Source organism: Schistocerca cancellata, chromosome 2 (genome assembly GCF_023864275.1).
Source record: "Schistocerca cancellata isolate TAMUIC-IGC-003103 chromosome 2, iqSchCanc2.1, whole genome shotgun sequence".
NCBI classification, from domain to species: Eukaryota; Metazoa; Arthropoda; class Insecta; order Orthoptera; family Acrididae; genus Schistocerca; species Schistocerca cancellata.
Window position 1 is genome coordinate 537,128,960 of NC_064627.1, and position 25,866 is coordinate 537,154,825.

General features: G+C 43.8%; 1 protein-coding gene across 2 annotated transcripts in view; it reads right to left on the reverse strand.

The window, feature by feature from the left end:
- The window catches only part of LOC126162087 (uncharacterized), a 175,083-nt gene that overhangs the window by 34,525 nt on the left and 114,692 nt on the right, over nucleotides 1–25,866 (reverse strand). For both annotated transcript variants that reach the window (XM_049918360.1, XM_049918361.1), the window contains exons 7-8: nucleotides 17,090–17,236; nucleotides 230–362 (exon numbers count right to left, since the gene is read on the reverse strand). In XM_049918360.1, coding sequence (XP_049774317.1) covers nucleotides 230–362; nucleotides 17,090–17,236 — 280 coding nt within the window. The remainder of the gene's footprint in view (nucleotides 1–229; nucleotides 363–17,089; nucleotides 17,237–25,866) is intronic.

Consider the following 25,866-nt stretch of genomic DNA (forward strand, 5'->3'; position numbering starts at 1 on the left):
CGAGACTTGTGGAACATTACTTCAGAGACAATACATTTCACATACACGTTTTTGAATAACTGGTAGGCCCTATTTGACAAGAAACCAATAGAACACTCATTAAGACCAGGACAAAATGAAAAATTTATGTAGAGATCAAAAGAGTAGGAGATTACAAAGCAGAATGTTTGCTTCTACAAGGTGTAGACTATTATATTTCTGGTAACTTTACCGTTGTCCAAAGACTTACAGAGGGCAGTGGCTATCTTCCTTAGATTAGTCCGCGAGACGATCTCCTTCTTCAGCATGTAGTCTCCAACCCAAGACACCATCATTGCGAATGTGATTCTGCAGATGTGCGGGAATCCAGATAGAAGCCCAGTCTGAAACAAAGGGTTTGGACACATTTGACGCGAATGTGCCGAACCGTGACACCAACACATACTGCTGTGCTGAAATCCTGAAAGCGTGCATCACATCAATACAGAGTGCGATTACTCTGGTTTCAATCTCTATCGCAAAACAAAATTTACTTTTGGTGACATGTTGTGTGCTAACTATATTGAAAGTTGCATATTTACTAAAATTTTCATCTGTAACGACTTACACCAAAGCGTTCACCGGAGGGAAAGAGACATCGATTTCTTGCAACATTTAGCAGGAGAAATACAACTTAGTACTGATATCGGAGCAGTTTTTCAGCAGGAGACCGGATAACCTCTGGTTTTATCTGTAGTTTTTTTTAAAGTGTCCCATGTTCTTATAGGAGATAATACTTGTCAGAGCTAGGATGTATTCCTATAATAATCGTAAGCGAGTGCTTTATGAGATGTAAGCCATTCGGTCTTATGTTAGCCACCTGTTTGTTGACACTAGAGGAGGTACTGTAAACAAAAAATGCGAAGGACGTTAAAAGTGGGTTACATGTATTACTGCTTTTAAATCCATGGTTGTTTCAACCTTGAAATTTATAATGAACTCAGCTGACATACAGTGCATTTAAATTTGGACGTGAAATGAAAGGTGGAAGAGCAACTAAAGTAATGTGACATATGAAATACGTATTGTTATATAACTGCGGAAAAGAGAATAACTATTGTTTTTCTGAACAAAAACAACATAACTACGAAAAAGAAACAGCTCGTGAATAACAGCCATTTTCACTATAAAATATTTTGTTCACAATGTGTTTGGAGAAATCGAGTTACGCAAATCTCTAGTCACTAATTACTCCTTTCCTCCGTAAACATACTTTCGGTCAAAGTTGTATAGTACTGTTGGCTGGAAGAGGCCAAGGTGTAGGTTCAACCGCCTGTTTTCATCCTTCGCCCCATTGGCATATTTCCTTTGCGAACTCTGAGTGTGGTGTTGTAAGCATACATGTTGAGTGTAGGTGACTGTGATGTGCACCTATGAAGTGACCTGTCCCCGTCCTTCGTAGCTAAAAATGAGATGGAAAAGTGAGAAAACCTGTGCTGGCACTTGGCTTTCTCCTCTCGAATAGCAAAATGTACTGTACTCCCACCCTCCGCTAAAACAATAAAAGCAGTTCCCCAGAGTAATTGGTGGAGCTGCGTACACCGAATTTTTTATGAGTTCTAACGAAAGGAAATCGCATAGTGTGTGATCAAAGGAAGAAGGCGTGTAGCGAAGAAGTGTCGAATCTCGAGAGACATTTTGCCCAACCCAGCGATGACGGATCTCACAATTCTTCGCAACAAAATATCGGCTCGATAACATACTGCCTTGTTGCAAAAGAGTTGTATTATCTATCCGCAACCGTGGAGAAAATACTTCCATAAACTTTAAATAGTATGAGTAGTATGATATTTCTCTACCCTTCTAATTGAATGGCAGACGTGTAAATTCTCTCCTCTTTCCCCAAAGTCGACCTGCCGTTGTCAACACAGTTCCACAAATATAGTGTATAGAAAATGAAACCGGGTGCGCCGCTTAACTATCTTTGAGTAATAAATGAAAGGCACAAGTTTACTTTTATTCGCCACGCGGTTTGAGGCGCCATGCCACGGATTGCGCGGCCCCTCCCGCCGGAGATTCGAGTCCTCCCTTGGGCGTGGGTGTGTGTGTTGTTCTTATCATAAATTAGTTTAAGTAGGGTGTAAGTCTAGGGATCGATGACGTCAACAGTTTGGTCCCTTAGGAATTCATTCACATTTGAACATTTTTTACTTTTGTTGTACAGTGTTAATTTTATTGTGTTAATCGGTTTTACGGTTTACAAGGCCGTCTTCAGACGTTACCTGACGGTTGTCGCCAAAGAAGTTACAACATTTGTAAAAGGCATTGGAAAAGAAATTACACATGTAGATTGAAGCACAAGCGCACAGTAAATGACCTCTTTGAGGACGTGATGGTAATTGTGGTGTCACCGCCAGACGCCACACTTGCTAGGTGGTAGCTTTAAATCGGCCGCGGTCCATTAGTACATGTCGGACCCGCGTGTCGCCACTGTCACTAATTGCAGACCGAGCGCCACCACACGGCAGGTCTAGAGAGACGTACGAGGACTCGTCCCAGTTGTACGGACGACTTTGCTAGCGACTACACTGACGAAGCCTTTCTCTCATTTGCCGAGAGATAGTTAGAATAGCCTTCAGCTAAGTCCATGGCTACGACCTAGCAAGGCGCCATTAACCATTTCTAGAGAGAGTCTCACTTGTATCATCCAGAATGCAGTATACAAATGATGGATTGAAGTTAAGTATTCCAGCAGCTACGTACTTTTCTTTATAGCATTCATTACGTATCCTGTTTCAGACCTAACGCCAGCCGGCGTGTGTAAACGCGTGCCTTACGGTTACCCGTCACTGTGGACTGGCTGTCTTGTCAGTCCACTACAGTAATGTAATGAAAAAAGCTGAACAATAAATAAATATGAAGGGAGTAAACAGGAAAAAATTAAATAAAAAACTGGAACAGCATGCATAAATAGCAGTTTATGTTAATAAACAAAACCACTAAAATAAAATAAAATTAGTACTTGACAACGCTATTCAGGAGGTATAAAACATGGAGAGTGATACACAAATCAATTAAAATAAAGAATTATCAATGTACCTACAGCATGTATGAGGAAGTTAATCAATATCGATAAGATAAACAGAAATTTAAAAAATGGGGGAAAATGGAGGAGTGTGAGGCGACATACAGTAAGTGTGGTGGTAACGCATTTTAAAAACTAAAAAGTTGAACAATATACAAATAAAAAGGGAAAAAACAGGAAAAACATTAACAGTATACTCAAAAACTGTTCCTATGTATAGTATGCACTAAATAAATAAACCAAGTAACATAAAAACAGTACTTGCGGAGACAACTTCAAGAGGTACTAAACATGGAAAGTAATGCAGTATCAGTTAAAAGAAAGACTATATGGATCACATAGGCAATTTCAATAAAACAAAAGAACTCAATGAATACAGGAAAATGGGGGAATATGAGGGATCAGACAGTGTGGGCAGTAATGAAACATTGAGACGATTATGTGAAGTTTAGGAGAGGGAAGTATTAAGCTGTGTCTGGGCATTTAAGGCTAGATCTGGACTGTGACAAGACTATGCACGATCAAAGGGACTCATCGTAGAAAGGAGCCAGCCACAGAGATGGTTTTTGTTCTCTGGTTTAACAAGTTAGAATTTGCTACAGGTGTGCAACGAGATCTGCATCGACAGTTCGACTCTGCAGCTCGTACTGGCCAGATCATTTCAACCTGGCAGATTATTTTGCAAAATAAGCTTGTGTGTCGCAAAATGCTCAGATATATCTTAAGGAAAACATCCAATGGTGTCGACAGTTTTCCATTGGCAGTATAAAATCCATGGTAAAAGCAAGCAAGGAACGTTACACTCTCCACCCAAACAAAATTTAACGCTAATATCGTGTAGGATGGAACTTCCAAGTGCTAAACGATGGGGATAAGGAAAAATGTTTTGCTGCATCACTCTACAGAGAAAATGAGAAGATAAAGATCCACAACAGAATTTAAAGGAAGCAACAGCTGCACGCTATCTTGAGCACGAAAAGGATTGAAGTTTGAGTGTCCTCTACGGCTCCGTTCTGGCAGGACCTTGCTAAAGTACACAGCCTGACAAAAAAAAAAGTGAAAGAGCTAAAAGACATGGTCGGATGTCGAAGTAACTTCGTACGCTTATCCACCGTCGGCGGATGTGTAAATGGTTAGAGCTATAATTTTCTCTGACAGGTAGAACGTCCACCAGAGTTTATTAGTGTTGATTGTGTTTGGTGTTATTATCGGGTATGATAGGGTACATAAGGAGAGTGAGGAGCGTCTGGTGTTGAGTGAGCACTTTGAAGGGCACCGATATGCCACATACTCGTGTGAGGAGTGTTACCAATAGAAAGGAGCCTCAGTGCCTTCTGGTCGAATCGTGCATTATGCACATCAGCGGTGCTTTCGGATGTGACAGTGGCCCGATTTGGATTGAATGGGATCGTGAAGGCAGGCATACTCGCCAAGGTTCCTGTCGGCCGTGCCTGACCATCACGCGGGAAGGTCACCGTATTGCGCACCACGCACTTCGTAACTCCTTCACACCTGAGACTCCCAGCCGAGAGCAAAACAGTAATGCGCTCTTCGCAGCATTATGTGCCATCCCGCACCGTTGTTCGGAGACCAGCAGCAGCCGGGTTAGGTAATTACCGTCCAGTACGTAGGCTGCCGTTAACACTACAACACCAGCGGCTGCGTTTGGAGTCTTGCGGTGGGCGGGAAGCATGGACTGCTCATGAATGGCGTCTTACTGTGCTCAGTGACGACTCACGGTTCTATACTACCCAGAATGAACGTCGTCTACGAGTACGGAGAAGACCTGCACAGATATCTTATTATCCCAATGTTTTTGAGAGGCACAGCGGTGTTACTGGTCGCGTCGCAGTATGGGGAACCATCGCGTATCACATCGTATCGCTGCTGGTAGTGATTGAGGGAATTCTGACAGCACAATGATAGGCTACGCCACGGACATGCTGCGTCCTCAAGTGTTACCTCTCATGCAGCAGTATCATGGTGCCATTTTTCAATAGGACAATGCCTGTGCACACATGGCACATGTGAAGTGTGATTCTGAGATACTCCTATGACCAACAATCTCCCAAAATCTGTTCCTGATAGAGCTTGTGAGGGATCAGCGAGGACGTCTATCCCGTCCCAGAGCCAGATGTGACAATACACTCACATATCGCTTTACGATACTAAATAAATTTCAGTGTTGTATTTTCTTAACTTTGCCGGGGTTCGGCCACAAACTGGCACGAGCCTTAGAAGTTAGAGCATAGCGACCGCAGGTCCTCTGAGTATTGCTGCCATGAAGAATCTGTGCAACCCTTAGGACGATGCAAAAACACTAAACTGCCATTTCGCCGTCTCCAGTGTGGGAAAATTTCAGTATCTTACATTCCGTTTGTTGCTGACCATTCAGATGAATCATCAGCATAGGCGCTGTGGTGTGAAAGTGTGTAGTAGTGAGTGGCGACACAGGATATACAGTGTCATTTAACGAACGTGCAGTAAGAGATGGTGAAGAAGTTTTAGTTGGAATCGCCTGCGTTTTAGAGTATTCAGAGAAAATATTGCTCATCACTGTGGCGAAAGTTGTGAATCACCCCTCCAAGCCATCGGGATTTTGGGAGCCAAGAGGAACACAGAGAAGACGAGAAACGGTGCGAAGACGTGTGTCTGTGAGGTCATATCGAGAGAGAAAGACGCCTGGCTGCAGCCTGGCGCTATTTTTGCTGACTCCTTTGAGTAAGCGTTGCTTTTAAGCGTTAGCACTGTCTTTGCTCTGAGCAGTTCACAGTTTGCGAGGTCTATTCCGCAACTTGTGTTGCTTCTTCAGTGATTTTACTTATTTGGATCTTCGATCCGTTGTTGACTTGTGATTGCACGCTGCACAAATTTGAAAAGCCAGTCGCGGTTCCGTAACAATATTCCATTTACTCTGAGGTACCCACCACTTGCTAACAGAAGTCTGTCCCAAGTGCAATTGATTCAGGCAATCATTTATTGTACTTTTGCGCACATTGTCATACATTTCTGTGCTTCGAGTAAGCAGTCATTTGAGATATAAATATGTGAACATATGTTCACGTTTTGTATAAACAATTTCTTGCACATTATCCAGTTGTGATAGAAGGGGTAATATAGATACTGCCTACAGGAAAATTAAAGAGACCTTTGGAGATAAGAGAACCACTTGTATGAACATCAAGAGCTCAGATGGAAACCCAGTTCTAAGCAAAGAAGCGAAAGCAGAAAGGTGGAAGGAGTATATAGAGGGTCTATACAAGGGCGATGTACTTGAGGACAATATTATGGAAATGGAAGAGGATGTAGATCAAGATGAAATGGTAGATACGACACTGCGTGAAGAGTTTGACAGAGCACTGAAAGACCTGAGTCGAAACAAGGCCCCCGGAGTAGACAACATTCCATTGGAACTACTGACGGCCTTGGGAGAGCCAGTCCTGACAAAACTCTACCATCTGGTTAGCAAGATGTATGAGAAAGGCGAAATACCCTCAGACTTCAAGAAGAATATAATAATTCCAATCCCAAAGAAAGCAGGTACTGACAGATGTGAAAATTACCGAACAATCAGTTTAATAAGCCACAGCTGCAAAATACTAACACGAATTCTTTACAGACGAATGGAAAAACTAGTAGAAGCCGACCTCGGGGAAGATCAGTTTGGATTCCGTAGAAATACTGGAACACGTGAGACAATACTGACCTTACGACTTATCTTAGAAGAAAGATTAAAGAAAGGCAAACCTACGTTTCTAGCATTTGTAGACTTAGAGAAACCTTTTGACAATGTTGACTGGAATACTCTCTTTCAAATTCTAAAGGTGGCAGGGGTAAAATACAGGGAGCGAAAGGCTATTTACAATTTGCACAGAAACCAGGTGGCAGTTATAAGAGTCGAGGGACATGAAAGGGAAGCAGTGGTTGGGAAGGGAGTAAGACAGGGTTGTAGCCTATCCCCGATGTTATTCAATCTGTATATTGAACAAGCAGTAAAGGAAACAAAAGAAAAATTCGGAGTAGGTATTAAAATCCATGGAGAAGAAATAAAAACTTTGAGGTTCGCCGATGACATTGTAATTCTGTCAGAGACGGCAAAGGACTTGGAAGAGCAGTTGAATGGAATGGATGGTGTCTTGAAGGGAGGAAAAGCAAAACGAGGATAATGGAATGTAGTCGAATTAAGTCGGGTGATGTTGAGGGTATTAGATTACGAAATGAGACACTTAAAGTAGTAAAGGAGTTTTGCTATTTGGGGAGCAAAATAACTGATGATGGTCGAAGTAGAGAGGATATAAAATGTAGACTGGCAATGGCAAGGAAAGCGTTTCTGAAGAAGAGAAATTTGTTAACATCGAGTATAGACTTAAGTGTCAGGAAGTCATTTCTGAAAGTATTTGTATCGAGTGTAGTCATGTTTGGAAGTGAAACATGGACGGTAAATAGTTTGGACAAGAAGAGAATAGAAGCTTTCGAAATGTGGTGCTACAGAAGAATACTGAAGATTAGATGGGTAGATCACATAACTAATGGGGAAGTATTGAATAAGATTGAGGAGAAGAGAAGTTTGTGGCACAACTTGACCAGAAGAAGGGATCGGTTGGTAGGACATGTTCTGAGGCATCAAGGGATCACCAATTTAGTACTGGAGGGCAGCGTGGAGGGTAAAAATCGTAGGGGGAGACCAAGAGATGAATACATTAAGCAGATTCAGAAGGATGTAGGCTGCAGTAGGTACTGGGAGATGAAGAAGCTTGCACAGGATAGAGTAGCATGGAGAGCTGCATCAAACCAGTCTCAGGACTGAAGACCACAACAACATCCAGTTGTGATAATAATACGAGAAAATAAACTAACCTGGGAGTTTACAAATTGTACTTTACTTTCGTGACAACAGTTTCAATCCTAATTAAAATATAAATCTGACAGATTTTTGTTCCGTAACTGAATTGTGCTATCCCTGTTACAGCGCACCACTGTAAAGCAGACGCCACTACTTGGAACAATTAATACATGCAGTAGGACATTTACTTTATTTGCACCATGAATGGTTAATGAGAATTGCTACAATTTGTATTTAGCATAGTTTTGAAATCGCAGAGTATTTCAATTACTGAAACGAGCAATTGTTACACACGGCATACACTAGCTTGAATAACTTTTCGATGTCGAGTACATAAGCTTGTTAGGCAGTTTGCACGATCCACTGGCGAGCCCCAGCACGTCATACTCACACATTACACAGTTTCATGGATATCAAGGATGGGTTACAACAGCTGGGGTCCAACTTGCCTCTGAAGAGGATACAACGGCTTTGTGGTACTCTTCTCAACCGAATCAGTTCATGTATCTGGGCTAGAAGGAGTGCAGCATAATAGTCATAAGTGGACTTATACTGCCAAGTTCTTCATAAATTTGACTCGATTTTGGAATCACTGTGGTCATAAGTTCTTCGTAAATTTAACTCGATTTTGGAATCATTGGAATGACATCACATTCCGTTCAACCCACGAATTTTAAGTTCGTTTCTTCTTCTCCTTCTGAGTCCTTTATTTTTTTTGGCAGGCAGTGTATTGTATTGTAGAGCTCAGAAAAGCTCGTACTGCCGTTATCGTAAATCCTCTGATATTTAAACCATGATATGATCACTAGCAGGAGTTGCTAAATCTACAGAGCAACAAATAATTCAGTTTGCCAACTTTTTTATTAAGGAAATTACAATAAACCACCAGCTGCAACACACTCTTCAAAACCAGAAAACAGTTATTCCCTTCTGCTAATCAAGCAAATAACAAGTAATTCCTGTAAACAGAGTTCCATTGGATTCTATACCCATACAACTGTTCCACGTCGAAGTCGGCAGTTAACAGCTGGTAGACAGGCTAACACGAAGGAATCAAGATCTCACAATCGTTGTGGAAGAGAGGACGGTCGAGGTGGCACACCACTTGACCGGCCGATCTCTCCGCACTCGGTGAGTTGAGAACTGCCGGCTGAACGGCCAGGCAACAGCTTACCAAGCCCTGGGCAGAAGGATATTTCTGGGACTACTTGCACACACGTGATCGCCAGGAAATAGTTCGTTGATCGTCGCGCCCCCTTCCTCTGCTGCTGGTTGATGCCCTCTTGTGGAAGATGGCCGTGCCTAAGTGTTTGTTGTCAAGTGTGGTATTCGTTTGTAAACACCCTTGCATTGGCCAGACTCCGCAGCGGAGTTGACAACCTGCATCACTGGTCTGTCTGCGGAGATGCCGCTACAGTAGGGGTCTGTGGTGACTGCAGCAAGAGTTTATTTATTTTTTATTTAGCGTATGGCAAGTACAAATCACGTATGAAAAATCTAAAAGTACATAACACACAAAACAGTTACAATATCACAAACAAACATCTAGGTTAGAAATATAATCGATTGCACTGTTAGTCGCATCGATGAAGTCCCTTGTTGGCCCAGGGTAGGCCCTCAGAGGGCATTCTACCACGATATGGTGAATTGTCTGCCTGTCAGCGCCGCAGTCGCACTGTGGTGATGGCACTATGCTCCATTTGTACAAGGAGTCCGCACAACGGCCGTGGCTCGTCCTGATCCTGTTAAGGGTAGACCAGATTTTGCGGGGCAAGTCAAAGCCCCGAGGTCTGTTAGATGTTCCCAATAAGGTGTTAACCTGAGGCGGTGTCTTTTCCTCCCATTCTTCTCTCCAGCGGTCCTCAAGAATAAAAGCGTTCTTTACCAGATCTTTGGCACTTGCGAGAGGGGGGTGTCTGGATTTCAATCTATTTTGCCCAATTCCATTACTCAGGGTGTGGATAGGAAGATCTGGGCTATTTTGGATTTTTCGACACTCCCTGACAAGTGCGTGTTCTCTGCGCAAATGTGGCGGCGGGATATGGCTCAATACAGGCAGCCATTGGACAGGAGTTGACCTGATCGTTCCAGAGATAATCCTCATCGTTTGGTTCAAGATTGCATCCACCTTCTTGATGTGAGCACTATTTAACCATATTGGGGAACAGTACTCTGCTGCAGAATAGACAAGTCCTAGCGCAGAGCTACGCAGAACGGAGGCAGTGGACCCCCAACTAGTGCCACAAAGCTTTTGGACAATGTTGTTTCTAGTTCTGACTTTTTCAGCAGTGTTTACAAGGTGTTGTTTATAGCTCAATGTTCTATCGACTGGTAACAACTGGAAATCTTTTTGAAAAGTCAGACCACATGCGTTAAGAGAATGCAACTGCCGTTAACGACATGCCTGGGGACTGGACATTTCTTGTACAAACGGGTCTGAAAAATAACTGCCGTGATCTCAGTGACAAGAAAAGAGAGAAAGGGTTGGTGGCAAATCCCAGGGGTAGGTTCAATCGCCTAATCAGAATGGTTTTCCTCCCTCCTCCACCATTGGCCCATTTCCTCACAGTGTGTCAGAGTTACATCTTACACGTGGTGACTGTAATAGGTGGTGTACAGTGTAGTGTGTAGCGAAGGAAGCGTGGGAATGAAACCTCTGTTGCTGGCACCAGACCACTCTTCCTGAACAGCATCAAGGGTCCGCCTGCGTGGCGTTGACTATGGCCTTCCTAAAGCCATCGATCTCACATTCCCGTAACAGTAATGGGCTCTCAGGCAGCCTTAGCAGCAGGACCGCGGAACAATAAACTGTTTTCTCAATATGAAACAATCCTGCTGCTTTGGAATTCCGATATTATCTGGTAAACGTTTTTCCATCTTACACGAGGCGTAACACAATATTCTAACAAACAACAGCCATTCAGAGGCAATTTCTGAATGAGAAACTCGCTGTGTACTCTTTCTTTTATACAGAACGTAAATGGCATTATTTATTTCTAGTTTGTGCAGTTGCACTGAAATATTAATAATTTCCAAATGCACGTATGTAGTACACCTGAAAGTTGTCTGCTGTCAATCACATTTCGAGTCGCGTATTCCTGCGCACGTCAATAGCCACTTGTCTGTCTCAAGGAACCTGTAGTCATCTAGCCACCTGCTGTCATAGTATATCGCTGTGTGGAAGCTGTAATGTAGTAGCCACCAGAAAGATCGCGGGAGGCGCACATGGGCACGGCACGTCACGGACGGTAGTTGCCGCCAGTAGAGTCCCGTCCACCAGAGGGCACGCGAGAATTCGGACGCGACCTCTGCCGGCGTAACAACAAGAACAACAACCAATTGTGTAGTAACACTGTTCACGTTACGTCGCACTTCACTTAGCGTAGACCGGGACTGTGTCCTAGGCATGCCCGATGTTGACTGACTGCGCACGGCCTGTCCTGCCGGAGTTGTTGTTGTTGTTGTTGTTGTTACGCCGGCAGAGGTCGCGTCCGAATTCTCGCGTGCCCTCTGGTGGACGGGACTCTACTGGCGGCAACTACCGTCCGTGACGTGCCGTGCCCATGTGCGCCTCCCGCGATCTTTCTGGTGGCTACTACATGTAAGGTACGTCTTAGCAAGTTGTCTGAACTTGGACGTGGCTCAGCCAACATAACAGCTTGACGAGCAAAATCGATTACCGAGGGCCGCGTGCCCGGCAGACGAAGTGTCACTCTGACTTGGACACTCTGTTCTTGCTCTTGCTGCTATGAGGACCTGCTGATCTGTTTGCTATACAGGGTGGTCCATTGATTGTGACTGGGCCAAATATCTCACGAAATAAGCATCAAACGAAAAAACTACAAAGAACGAAACTCGTCTAGCTTGAAGATGGAAACCAGATGGTGCTATGGTTAGCCCGCTAGATGGCGCTGCCATAGGTCAAACGGATATCAACTGCGTTTTTTTAAATAGGAACCCCCATTTTTATCACATATTCGTGTAGTACGTAAAGAAATATGAATGTTTTAGTTAGACTACTTTTTTCGCTTTGTGATAGATGGCGCTGTAATAGTCACAAACGTATAAGTACGTGGTATCACGTAACATTCCGCCAGTGCGGACGGTATTTGCTTCGTGATACATTACCCGTGATAAAATGGACCGTTTACCAATTGCGGAAAAAGTCGATATCGTGTTGATGTATGGCTTTTGAGATCAAAATGCCCAACGGGCGTGTGCTATGTATGCTGCTCGGTATCCTGGACGACATCATCCAAGTGTCCGGATCCTTCGCCGGATAGTTACGTTATTGAAGGAAACAGGAAATGTTCAGCCACATGTGAAACGTCAACCACGACCTGCAACAAATGATGATGCCCCAGTAGGTGGTTTAGCTGCTGTCGCGGTTAATCTGCACATCAATAGCAGATAAATTGCGCGAGAATCGGGAATCTCAAAAACGTCGGTGTTGAGAATGCTACATCAACATCGACTGCACCCGTATCATATTTCTATGCACCATGAATTGCATGGCAACGACTTTGAACGTCGTGATCAGTTCTGCCACTGGGCACAAGAGAAATTACAGGACGATGGCAGATTTTTTGCACGCGTTCTATTTAGCGACGAAGCGTCATTCACCAACAGCGGTAATGTAAACCGGCATAATATGCACTATTGGACACCGGAAAATCCACGATGGCTGCGACAAGTGGAACATCAGCGACCTTGGCGAGTTAATATATGGTGCGGCATTATGGGAGGAAGGATAATTGGCCCCCATTTTATCGATGGCAATCTAAATGGTGCAATGTATGCTGATTTCCTACATAATGTTCTCCCGATGGTACTACAAGATGTTTCACTGCGTGACAGAATGGCGATGTACTTCCAACATGATGGATGTCCGGCACATAGCTCGCGTACGGTTGAAGCGGTATTGAATAGCATTTTCATGACAGGTGGATTGGTCGTCGAAGCACCATACCATGGCCCGCACGTTCACCGGATCTGACGTCCCCGGATTTCTTTCTGTGGGGAAAGTTGAAGGATATTTGCTATCGTGATCCACCGACAACGCCTGACAACATGCGTCAGCGCTTTGTCAATACATGTGCGAACATTACGGAAGGCAAACTACTCGCTGTTGAGAGGAATGTCGTTACACGTATTGCCAAATGCATTGAGTTGACGGATATCATTTGGAGAATTTATTGTATTAATGTGGTATTTACAGGTAATCACGCTGTAACAGCATACCTTCTCAGAAATGATAAGTTTACAAAGGTAGATGTATCACGTTGGAACAACCGAAATAAAATGTTCAAACGTACCTACGTTCTGTATTTTAATTTAAGAACTTACCTGTTACCAACTGTTCGTCTAAAATTGTGTGGCATATGTTTGTGACTATTACAGCGTCATCTATCACAAAGCGAAAAAAGTGGTCCAACTAAAACATTCATATTTCTTTACGTACTACACGAATATGTAATAAAAAATGGGGGTTCCTATTTTTAAAAAAACGCAGTTGATATCCGTTTGACCTATGGCAGCGCCATCTATCGGGGCAACCAAAGCGCCATCTGGTTTCCTCCTTCAAGCTAGACAAGTTTCGTTCTTTGTAGTTTTTTCGTTTGACGCTTATTTCGTGAGATATTTGACCCGGTCACGATCAATGGACCACCCTGTATATGACGTTGACACATTGGAAGGACTTTTTTCTGCATTCTGGTGAGACGGTCGCTACCTGATTACTTTCCCAGCATTTAGATTGGGCGCTATGTGCATTTTCAGATTGTAGAACATTAGATTCCTTTCTGCAAGATATTTCACAGTCATGTTTAACGTAGGTCTTATTTCCAGTCACAACTTCGGTAGAATACGTGGGAAGTATTATGCAGACTTTCATATTTTTTATACCTCGTTGAAATATATCGAAAACTACACATCGAATCAAAAAACTTATAACTCCAGTTTGTCTTCTCGGAGGGGGACATCGAACGATACCACACGCGAGCCGCCTCTCCCCCCCCCCCCTCCCCCCAACCCTCACCGAGTGTGGCTCGCGGGGGATCACATTGAAATCATCAATGGGAACCCCCATTTTTTTATTGCAGATTACGATTCTACGGCAAATTCTACAAACGTTTTGCCTGAAGCATTTACTTCGCTTCGCCACAGACACCGCTGTAATCGGAGGAGTTGAAATTGGTGCATAATTGTAAATTACGACATGCTACTCAATGGCCGTTGAATATCCTATGTAATGTGGGACGCCACCTCCATGCTTCGAAGGTAGGACAGACCGGTATTTCATAACTTCTAATTGGAAACCCCATTCACAACGTTGTATTCCTCCGACATAAGTAACAGGGAACAACTGGGGAGCCACCGTGGCCGTGCAGTGAACTACGGCGTGTCATAACACTGCGACCGTAGCTCACGTACCGTGTGGGCGTAGAACACATAGCGGCTCTGCAGCGTACAATACTTACTCTGTGTTTACTGCCGCACACCTACCAATCATTTGGAAAACAGACGTGCGAATGGACGATGAATGTTGCAACCACAGAATAAAAAATTGAAATGATCCTGATTTAAGGAGAATGTAGGAGAAATGTTGACGCTGCTGTTATCTGTTATGCCGAGCGTCTTCCATAGAAAGCTCGCTCTCGTTCGTTCTTTTACAAGGTTGTGAATGCCTCTATGTCAGATGGCAGCTTATGGACCAGCAAAAGTAAATGAAGCAAGCGCTTTACAGGAGAGCTAATGAGATAGCAGAACTAGCGGCAGTGCACCACAACCCACGGTTAAGAGCCCAGCAGTTACACCGCGGTGCCGGTACGTTCGTGGGTAGTACTGTCACAATACAACATCATCATGAGTATCATCTATACTACGTTTCACTGCATAAAGAATTTCGTGGCGCCGATTTCCATAAACGGATACTGTTTCGTGAAAGGGCACATCAACATATGAAGACGACCCCAACGTTCTTTGCCAAGGTACTATTTACGATGCGTCTACATTCACAAACCATGGCAGCGTTAACCGCCACAACAGGCATTACTGGAGTGTAGACAATTTCCCCTGGTTATGTCAAGTTGACCGTCTACGTCCTTGGTCGGTTAGAGGATGGTGTGGCATCATGGGGAACAAACTCATTGGTCTGTATTTTATCGATGGCACATTGAATGGACGCAAATATCCACGGTTTTTGGAACAGGAACTGCCGGTACTACTGCAGGATGTAGTCCTGGACGTCCTACAATGTTAGTGGTTTCAGCATAACAGTTACCCGGCGCAACTGAAGCACATGAATTATTAGACCATGTTTACACTGGTCGATGGATCGGCAGGGGTGGTCCTATTAATTGTCCCACTAGGTCGCCGGATATGACGTCGCCGCAATTCTTTGCATGGGAATATTTAAAAGATAAGGTGTACCAGCAAGTGCCAACACGACGTGAGAACATGATCGACCGCACCAGAAAAGCCTGTGCTGACATTCCCACAGATATGCATCTGTTCTGTAAACGGTCATATGAAAAGCGGTCCAGTAAGTGTACTGAAGTTGGCGGTACTATGTTGGCACACTTACTGTTACTAGAAAAGTCGAGTAGTACTCGCCTCGAGCCGCGGCCACAGTGGTGAGTCGAGTAGTCGCCTGTTCGATATGTCGGAGGAATACAACGTTGCGAATGGGGTTTCCAATTAGAAGTTAGGACATGCTGGCCAGTCCTATCCCCGCAGCATGGAGGTGGGGTCCCACGTGCCAATGGATATTCAAGGGCCATTGAGTAGCATGTCGTAAATTACGATTATGTACCCGTTTCTATTCCTCTGATTACAGCGCCATCTGTGGCTGAACGAAGGAAGTGCTTCAGTAACAACGTATGTAGATTTTGCCGTAGAGCCGTAATCTGCAATAAAAAACGTGGGTTTCCATTGAAGATTTCAAACTTGCCCCCCGCCATCCACGCAGGGTTTAAGGTGGGGGTCAAGTGTGGTATTATTGGAAACAAATTGGAATTATAAGTTTTTTTTTATCCGACGTGTACGTTTTGTGGTATTTCAGTGTCATCAGTTAAAATGAATGCCCCTTGTATGATGATCTTTTTTTGTCGTACGTCGCTGGCGCGTTTAAGACAGTTGGTCCGTCTAATTGGATTTCTATGTGAAACATAATACTTTATTTTCACTTTCTGAACAATATAATAAGTATTCATATAATCTGATATTCTTATGAACTTATTTTTCACTCACCTGATCTTTATTCAAGTTAGCCTTTCACGTGTTCCATATCTGTCTCTATATGTATTGACCTAAGAAATACGTTCGCTTTAACTATATTTAAAGGCACGAGGGAATAATCTTCATTTAGCTTTTGTTACACTCCCCTTTAATTGTTCCGTTGTGCTTTCAAATAATATTTTTGGGCGTTAACGCTAATTTAAAAATAAAGTTAGATTATGTTTATTCACATATGGATCAGATTCTACAGGGCGTCAGGGGAAGAACGTTCAGAATTCAGGGACATAACACGAACGATCATTTGATGCAAAAAAGTCTAGAAAACCTCGTCTCTAAAATGATACCTAAAGATCTAAGAGCACTTCATCTTCTATACCGTGAAAAAAAATCTCTTCTCCTCCAAGCTCTTTGTTTTCAATATTCTGAGGGGAGTGGTATGGACCAAAACAAGAAAACAAGGTCTACTAAACTTGGGCTCCAACATGCATACCTTAATAGGTATGAAGACTTGTTCAGCGGAAGAGATGCATTTCACAGCAGCGAAGATGAACAAGTGCTCATAGCTCCTAAGGCATGCATCGTAGAGCCCATGTTTATTAGAATTTTTGGCTTCGAATGACCATTCCCGTCATATCCCTGAATACTGACAATTCCTGTTGGAATACACTGTATAGAAAGGAGTGATGTTTCATGGACTTCTAAATTGGAATCGTACCCGCTTTAATCTCACAGGTTCAAGTATAAAGTAATGCAAGACTATCACACTTCATGTCAATTTGATGTTTGTTGCATACCATCTTCATGGTGTTACATTTTTAATGGCTAGCATTCTTCAGTACAAACGTTCTTACATTTGTTAAGATATCATAGATTGTTTCCTTAGAGAAAATATCACAGCTGGCGGACACAAAAGCCAGATGGTGCTATCACTGAATGATTTAAGGAGGACTTGTCGGGGGACTCACCGCTCGTATGCTCCACCCGTGGACGTGCCGGAAGTAGGTGGGCGCCTGCGTCAGCATGGTGAACAGTCCCCAGATGCCGCCCCACTGCGCCAGCACGTTCATCCACAGCGGCATCGACGTCAGGATCTTCCCCCACGGCGTCGGCGGCTGCAAGGATCGCACCATAGCTATCAACGCTCTCCGCGATTCGCATGGAATTTTATCCTAATGGGACGGAAATCGGCAGACGTGATGCACATGTACGGACAAACAAATAATAACAATTTTAGAAAAATTGGATGATTTATTCAAGAGAAAGAGCTTCACAAATTGAGCAGGTCTGGCCCTTATGCAAGCAGTTATTCGGCTTGGCATTGATTGACAGAGATGCTGGTAGTCTACTGAGGAATATCGTACCCTGTTGTATCTAATTGGCGCTTTAGTTCGTCAAAATCCCGAGCTGGTTGTAGAGCTCTGCCCATAATTCTCCAGACGTTTTCAATTGGGAGAGATCCTTCGACACTGTTGGCCAAGGTAGGGTTTGGCAAGCACGAAGACATGCAACAGAAACTCTCTCCGTTTGTGGGCGTGCATTATCTTACTGAAAGGTAAACTCAGGGTGGCTTGCCATGAAGGGCAACAAAACGGGGGATAGAATATCATCGACGTATCGCTGTGTCTTTGGCCTGGAATCTCACTGACTGGATTTGAATTGTCTTCAGTAATAACCCCGCTTCGGTGACCAGCGAAGATGTATCTGGAGACGCCCTGGACAGCAGTGGGATACCAACCTGTTTGTCGCCCGTCATATGGCCTGACAACCAGGAGTGGGTGGAGTGCCATTTGTTTTCGAAGCAGGAGCCCTTTGGTTGTCATCCGTGGCGACACGTCGGCGATATTCTACATCCTATTTTGTTGCCCATAATTGAAGCTATTCTGGGCTTACATTTCAGCAAGATAATGCCCTCCCGCACACGTCGACAGTTTCTGCTGCTTGTTTTCGTGCTTGTCAAACCATTCCTCTGCCAGCAAGGTTGTCGAATCTCTCCCCAATTGAAACGTTTGGAGCATTATGGGCAGGACCTTCCGACCATGTCGAGATTTTAACGATCTAACGTGCCAGTTGGATATAACTTGGCACAATTCCTCAGGAGGGTATCCAACAACAATATCAATCAGTGTCAAGACGAATAACTGCTTGCAGAGGCGGACCAACGCGTTACTGACTAGCCCAATTTGTGCAGTTTTTTGCCTTGAATAAACCACCATTTTTTCCGAAACTGTAATCATTTATTTGTCTGTGCATGTAAATCACACGTACCGATTTCCGTCGTATTTGGATAATTCCTTTGTGGTGCTTGTGGTGATTGCAATAAAAGGTGTGCATTTCATTTTACTTGTTTTCGAGTGTGCAGTAATGGTACCACGGACGGACGCAAATTCTTATCCGCATTGCTTAGCCCAATTCCCAGATAATTTTAGGTATGGCTGTGCATGAAAACACTAATTGTTATTACTCCTTTGCAGTTAGAATATATGGAATGCACACAACAGTTCGTGCTACAGTATCTTTATTGTCTTTGAAAGAAAAGGTCGAGAATATGTTACTAATAGAATAACGGTCACTTGCTCCCTGCAAACTGATTCACTTAGCAAAAGTAGACTTCCATCCGTCATTATCTGCAGTGCATTATTATTTTTGTCTTATTTATTATGAGTTTATTAATCTCGTCAAGATAAGGAGCATTATGTACTACCTTACTCCTAACAACGTATCTTTTCCACTTTTTCATTACATTGATGACGAGAGAAGTTGAAATAGCTCGTATATTTTCTGTGGAGTTTAACATTTAGAAAGGGTCATAACAGTATCAGCTGACAATGCAAACCATCACAGTTTACATCTTTCCGTGAAGAGGAAATTTGTACCAGATAATCGTACAGCTAGGTAAGTTTAGACTATGGGCTGAGGCATCAGTAGACGAAAGTGTTCGCTGCCAAGCTTGTTGTTCATCCAAAGCAAGTTTCAGATTATTCGCAGTTTTTTGATGCAGAATCTTTAGGGGGATTTTACCCAAATGCTAATGTAGTAAGGCGCTTGAGGAAGTTTTCCACTCACAGGGAATAATTCGGTGAGCTTCCCTTGATCAAAACAGCATTCAGAGCTATTAGCTATATGTAAGGCCGAAGCAACCCGAGTGCCCGCGATAAGAAGAAAATGTAGACGTGTTTTTGTGACCACGTCATTATAGCTGACGGCATCAAATGCTGTTCTTAGTTTAATAACGTCAGCATCGTAGTCTCACTATTTTATATGGCATATTCATGTATTACTTTATTTAACAGAGAGCCCGTGCTATGGCGTTTACGAAAGTCAGAGTGGTAATCGTCTATATCGTGTTGATCTATGTCATCAGTGACTCGATCATGGGCATTATACGTCAAGGCTTTGGAACCATTGAGTAAAAAGCTGACTGGACGTTAACTGCAAAACGATTGTAGTTATTCGTTCCTAGTGGCGTGATTGCAGGTTTATTTTCGGTTTCCATTCATTGGGACCTTAGTCGTCGTTCATCACGGATCCTGATTTGTTATTTAGAGGAACGGAGTAACGCAAAAAAGACAACACGTGAAATGTCATTTTATATCTATTATTTGTTTTAGTGGTATTGTTATTTCTTTACCTGGTTAGGTACTGTTTATCGAATGTATCACAATCACTTCTCGCAACAACAAAAAAAGTGTACCAACTCGTCCAGTCCTAAAACTGTCGAAATCAGGCACCACTGGTACTAAAAGCTATGGAGTACCAGGACATTAGTGTCGCTAGTTACAGACGTCTTAAGGGTTTCTTTAGATCATAAGATCATTCAGTGAAAGAATTTATTTAACTATTTAATTTTTGTCCTTCAACTACACTTTAAGCGACTTGCTGTTAAAAAATTATATTTCTTGATAGAAACATGCTACAGAACAGAGACTCATTGCAAAATACACAAAAGATCCTAAAGTTTTTTGCTACGTCATTATAAATGTTCTGTGTGTCCACCACCACGCATACGGACAACATCTAGAAGATAGTGAAAATTCGTCGTCCATTTTGTGTTAGATTTCCTTATCGACAGAAGTCAATGCTGGTGTTATTCTTTTTTGAAGTCATTCGTATCACGAACTAAAGCGGCAACGAAAACGCATTCCTTAACGCATCCTCACAAGAAAAAGTCGCAAACCGACATATTCGAGGGTCTTGGAGGGCAGTATTCGGTATTCCCTGCTCACTATATATTGTTGAGGGCAGTATGTCATTGAGGTGTTGCCAGAGATGGTTGCGTCAGTGTAGTGGAGCTCCATCTTGGTGGAACTGGCAACTGTCAAAGTCCTATGGTTTTCCTGAAGTTGCGAAAAGAGCCACGTCTGCAGTATTTAGAGGTAACTCATTCCACTTATTGTGTAATTCGCATAAGGACTCATCCGTACATCTTTCGTAAGAAAAGACACAAAATACGTTCACTTTAGGCGTATCTCTTACACGCTCGACGATTTCCTAACGGTTCTGGAGTCATCATTTGCACACATTATGCCTGTTATCTTAAGCGCTACATGGAAATATTACTTCACCACTGAAAATTAACCGCAGTAAACATCTGTCTTCTTTCATATCTTGTGAGACGGTATCCTTTACATCGACACTTTCCCTTTTATCATTAAAACGTGAAGAAGTACACTATTTTCAGTGTCTACTATTTGTAGGCAAACTTTGCCTTTAACATTCGCCAGATCCCTGTAGTATGAATGGCCAAGTTCTCTGCTTGTACGACGAGTGCATTTTTATGAACTCCGCTCGAAAACTTTCGAATGCTCTTTACTCTTTCATCAGAAGTGTGATGTCAACCTGGATTCTTACCCTTCGGCAGACATCTTGTCTCTTCAAAGTGCGCGGTCTGGGGCGCCTTGCCACGGTTCACGCGGCTCCCTCCGTCGGACGTTCGAGTCCTTCCTCGGGCATGGATGTGTGTGTTGTCGTTATTGTTAGTTAGTTTAAGGTAGATTAAGTAGTGCGTAAGTCTAGGGACCGAGGACCTCAGCAGTTTGGTCCCATAGGAACTTACCGCCATCTTCAAATATATATCGCCACAGATGGAGCAATCCAAAAACGTCTACGAAAAGCTGGACCGCAGTCACTGAGGGAGGAGGAAGAGGAGGAGGAGACTGGTGTTCCACATCCCGTCGACAGCGTGGTCATTGGAAGCGGAGCACAGGCTTGGATTAGTGATGGATGGAGAATGAAATCGGCCGTGCCCTTTCGAAGGAACCATCGCGGCATTTGCCCTAAGCGATTTAGGGAAATCACGGAAAACGTAAATCAGGATGGCCGGACGCGGCTTTGAACCGTCGTCCTCCCGCAGTCACTGACACACACTTGTTCAACTGCAGACTGAGTCTTCTGGATGCATCAGTTTCTTTGATACGTAGGGTAATTTCGGAAGGTCCTGTCAGAATGGAACCGTAAAGAACACTGTAATTCAATCTCTTTCGTGGTTAGGAAAGCGTGCAGTTGTTGCTTCCTCTAAGTTCTAGTATACATCTCTACCTTCTTAAAAACTCTCCGTTGTGATATAGCAAAACAGAATAAGTTTTTCCTTATCTCCTTCGTTTAGTGCTTGGAAGTTGCATCCCATGCGATGTTAGCTTAAACATTGTTTGGCTGGAGTGTCTACTGTTTTGCTTCTAGCGTCGATTTTATGTTGCCAATGGACAAAAAGTCGAAATCGTTCGACGTTTTTCTAAGGTATGCCAGACCATTTTACGACACACAAGCTCATTTTGTATTTGTAAAAGTAAGCTGCCGTGATGTGGCCAATACGAGCTGCAGAACTGAACTGTCGTTGCAGATCTCGCTGCACAGCTGTAGCAAATTATAACTTGCTAAGTAAGAGAACACGACCACCTTCTATGACTGGCTACTCACTTTGACCCTGTATAGATCTGCCATGCTCCCGTTAACAAAACAAATCTCGCCGGAATGTTCGCTGCCGTCGCTAACGGTGTACACTCGATGCGCCACCGACGCGAATGCATTACGTGACGAAATCACAAAGGCATGTCAACTTTGGGGAGTGAGGGGAAAGCTTTATTCGCCCGCCGTTCGAGTAGAAGACTGGAGAAATATCTTGATAATCAATTTCTCTAACGTTGATAGAATAGTTCTCTCCACGCTTGCGGAGACTTAGGTTCAAAGACAATCAATGGTTGGAATGGCATCTAGCGGCGTTTCTCTAAAGTTACTTACTGTCAACACACATTTCTTTCTCGGAATGTCCGTTGTGCAGTAATTTAGAAAGTTTCATAATCGAATCGTAGAGAGCTTGTAGTGATACAAAAAAAACGTTAAGGTTTTGTGACTGTTTTCAATTTTGTCCCTGTTTTATAGTGTACAAATATATCCAACAATAAATATAAACTGTTAAAACCAGATCATCCTTTTTGAAAAACCAGGAATCTGGTGTTAGATGTACGTTTTTACATGCACGATTTCATTCTTGCCAGGACTGCAGACGTTACTGTAAAAAAAAATGAAAAAATTAACTACGAACTTCTATTTTTTCGAGATGATAATTAAAACTTTATTACGTGCCCCACTTACGTAGTATTAGTTGTCGAAAATCTTGAAGCACTTATGGAGTCTTATTGACTCACCCTATATATAGATGGCCTGTCAAAGAAAGTGAAGCACCCGGAAGACTAGGTCAGATATCAATGTAGCAATGTGCACGTATACACGGTTGGAGTGTAGAGTTTTAGTTCTCTATGACTGGTAAGACGTTCACCAGAGTGTTTAGTGTTGTTACCAACCGTAGTGGAGCATACACTGAAGAGCCAAAGAAACTGGTAGAATATCGTATAGGGCCCCCGCAATCACGCAGAAATGCCGCAACACGACGTGGCGTGGACTCGAATAATGTCTGAAGTAGTGATGGAGGGGATTGACACCATGAATCCTGCAAGGCTGTCGATAAATCAGAAAGAGGACGAGGGGTGGAGATCTCTTCTGAGCAGCACGTTGCAAGGCATCCCAGATATGCTCAGTAATGTTCATGTCTGGAGAGTTTGGTGGCCAGCGGAAGTGTTTAAACTCAGAAGAGTGTTCTTTCTGGACGTTTGGGGTGTCACATTGTCCTGCTGGAATTGACCAAGTCGATTTGAATGCACATTGAACATGAATGGATGCAGTTTATCAGGCAGGATGCTTACGTACGTGACACCTGTCGGAGTCATATCTAGACTTATCAGGGATCCCATAGTACTCCAAATGGACAAGCCCCACACCATTACAGAGCCTCTACCAGCTTGAACAGTCCCCTCTGACATGCAGGGTCCACAGTTTAATGAGGTAGTCTCCATACCCGTACACGTCCATCTGCTCGATACAGTTTGTAACGAGACTCATCCGACCAGGAATCATGTTTCGAGTCATCAACAGTCCAATGTCGGTGTTGACGGGCGCAGGCGAACGTAAAGCTTAGTGTCGTGCAGTCATCAAGGCTACATGAGTGGGCCTTCGGCTCCGAAATCTCATATTGATAATGTTTCGTCCAATTGTTCGCACGCTGACACTTGCTGAAGGCCCAGCATTGACATCTGCAGCGATTTGCGGAAGGGTTGCCCTTCTGTGACATTGAACGATTCTCTTTAGTCGTCGTTGGTCTCATTCTTGCAGGATCTTTTCCCGCCCCCAGTGATGTTGGAGAGTTGCTGTTTTACAGGATTCTTGATATTCACGGTACACTCATGAAATGATCGTACGGGAAAATCCCCACATTACCGCTACCTCGGAGATGCTGTGTCCCATCGCTCTCGCGCCGACTATAACACCACGTTGAAACTCACTTAAATCTTGATAACCGTCCATTGTAGCAGCAGTAACCGATCTAACAATTGCGCCAGACACATGATGTCTTATACAGGCTTTGCCTGCCGCAGCGCCCAACCAGTTTCAAAGGAGTGGTCTCCATTTAACTGGATGCTCACAATATTCAGATTTGCGAGGCATTCGGATATGACAGTAGCCCGGTACTGGAGTGCATGGGAACGTGAGGGGAGACATAGCCGTCGTGAGTGTTCAGGCCGATCACGACTGACCAGAAGGATCGCCATATAGTGTACCATGCACCTCGTGACACCTTAGAACAAGTAACTGGCGTCCTGCAACATTCTGGGCAAGAGACTAACAACAGCTGGACTGGGGAATTACTGTCCCATGCGTAGGCCGGCATTAACACAACGACACAAACGGTTACGTCTGGAGTAGTGCCGTAACCGGAAAGCATAGAGTGCTGGTGACCGGCGACATACAGAGTTTGGTGATGAATCGTGGTAATTCAGTACCCCAGATGACCATCGTAGGTGATCATGGGGGCGACCTAGGCAGAAGACCCAATCTTCCACTGCTTTGGAGAGGCACAACATTGCTACTCCTGGCTACATCGTATGGAGAGCAATCTGGTATCACTAGAGGTCATGACTGGTAGTGGTTGAGGGGGCTCTGACGGCACAGCTGTACGTCACGGACGTTCTGTGTCTTCATGTATTTCCTGTCCTGTAACAGTATTGGGGTGCTATTTTTTAACACAGCAGTGCTCGTCTGCGCATGATGGCAGGTGTCTCTATGAACTTTGTGATACTGAGGTACTCCCGAGGATACAATGATCTGCCCCAGATAGAACATGTGTGGGACCAACTCGAACATCATCTCCGTCCCTGCCACTGTTAAGGATATCAGGGAGCAGTTGTGAGCCAGCTTTCCTCAGCAGAAAATACAAAAGTTGTATGACAATTTCTCCCAACCGAATCAATGCATCCATCCTGACCAGAAAGAGTTCAACTGTGACCTTTTATTCAGTGAGACAATATTCTAGAAATGCAGTTAAGCTCTTTACTGGTCATGCTTTAGTCAAAGGGAGACAGTGGGAAAACTGCTGGTTCGGCGACGTACGGAACACTTTTCTGCCTAACGGCTCCCGTCTATGGAGAGGTGACTGGCCGCTAGCTTGGGGACGTGGTCCATGAGAGCGCTGGACACAGAAAATTCAACCTGTTCTTAGGCGTGTTTGTCAAGGTGCCTTGTGACTCCTATAGTCAATGCGGAAGCGTAGCAGGTGTGGGAATTTCAAGGCTATTTCGCAAACGTTGAACATAGGTCTCCTGGGAGCTGCCAAACGCTATACACAGTCAAGTTAAACCGTTCTCGGAAGTGTTTTTCGCGATACATTGCGATCCCTCGGCTCGTTGTAGAACCATAGCGGCTCTAGGAACGCCGAGGCTATTTCGCGAACCCAGACTGGAGGTGTGTCAGCAGTTTCCAAGTGTTACTTTACCGTTAACAGTAGTAGTGGTGCTTCGCAGGCCACAGGTATATTGGGGAAGTCATCTTGGAGGAGCAAGAAAGACAGTGGGGAAGAAGAGAACGGAGTGACCAATGACAGCTTGTCGCTGTTGTTGTTTATGAGACAGCCAATCAAAAGAGGGCAACTCCTATGTGCCTCCATTTCCTTTTCAGTGTCCACAGTAATCCGTGTGTTATGACTGGTTATGTTTAGGTATAGTGTCCGTATTTCTGAATTGGTTTGCCTACAGTTTGACAATCCCTATGAACGGACACTGGGTCATCGCGACTGTCAGATGGGCAAATGACTTTCGTTCAGAATAATTCCCCTTGTCTCACACGACGAACCTTTTATGGTGAGGCTGCAAACCCAAAATAGTTAGAGTTATTGGTACTGGGAGAGTGGGTATTAAAG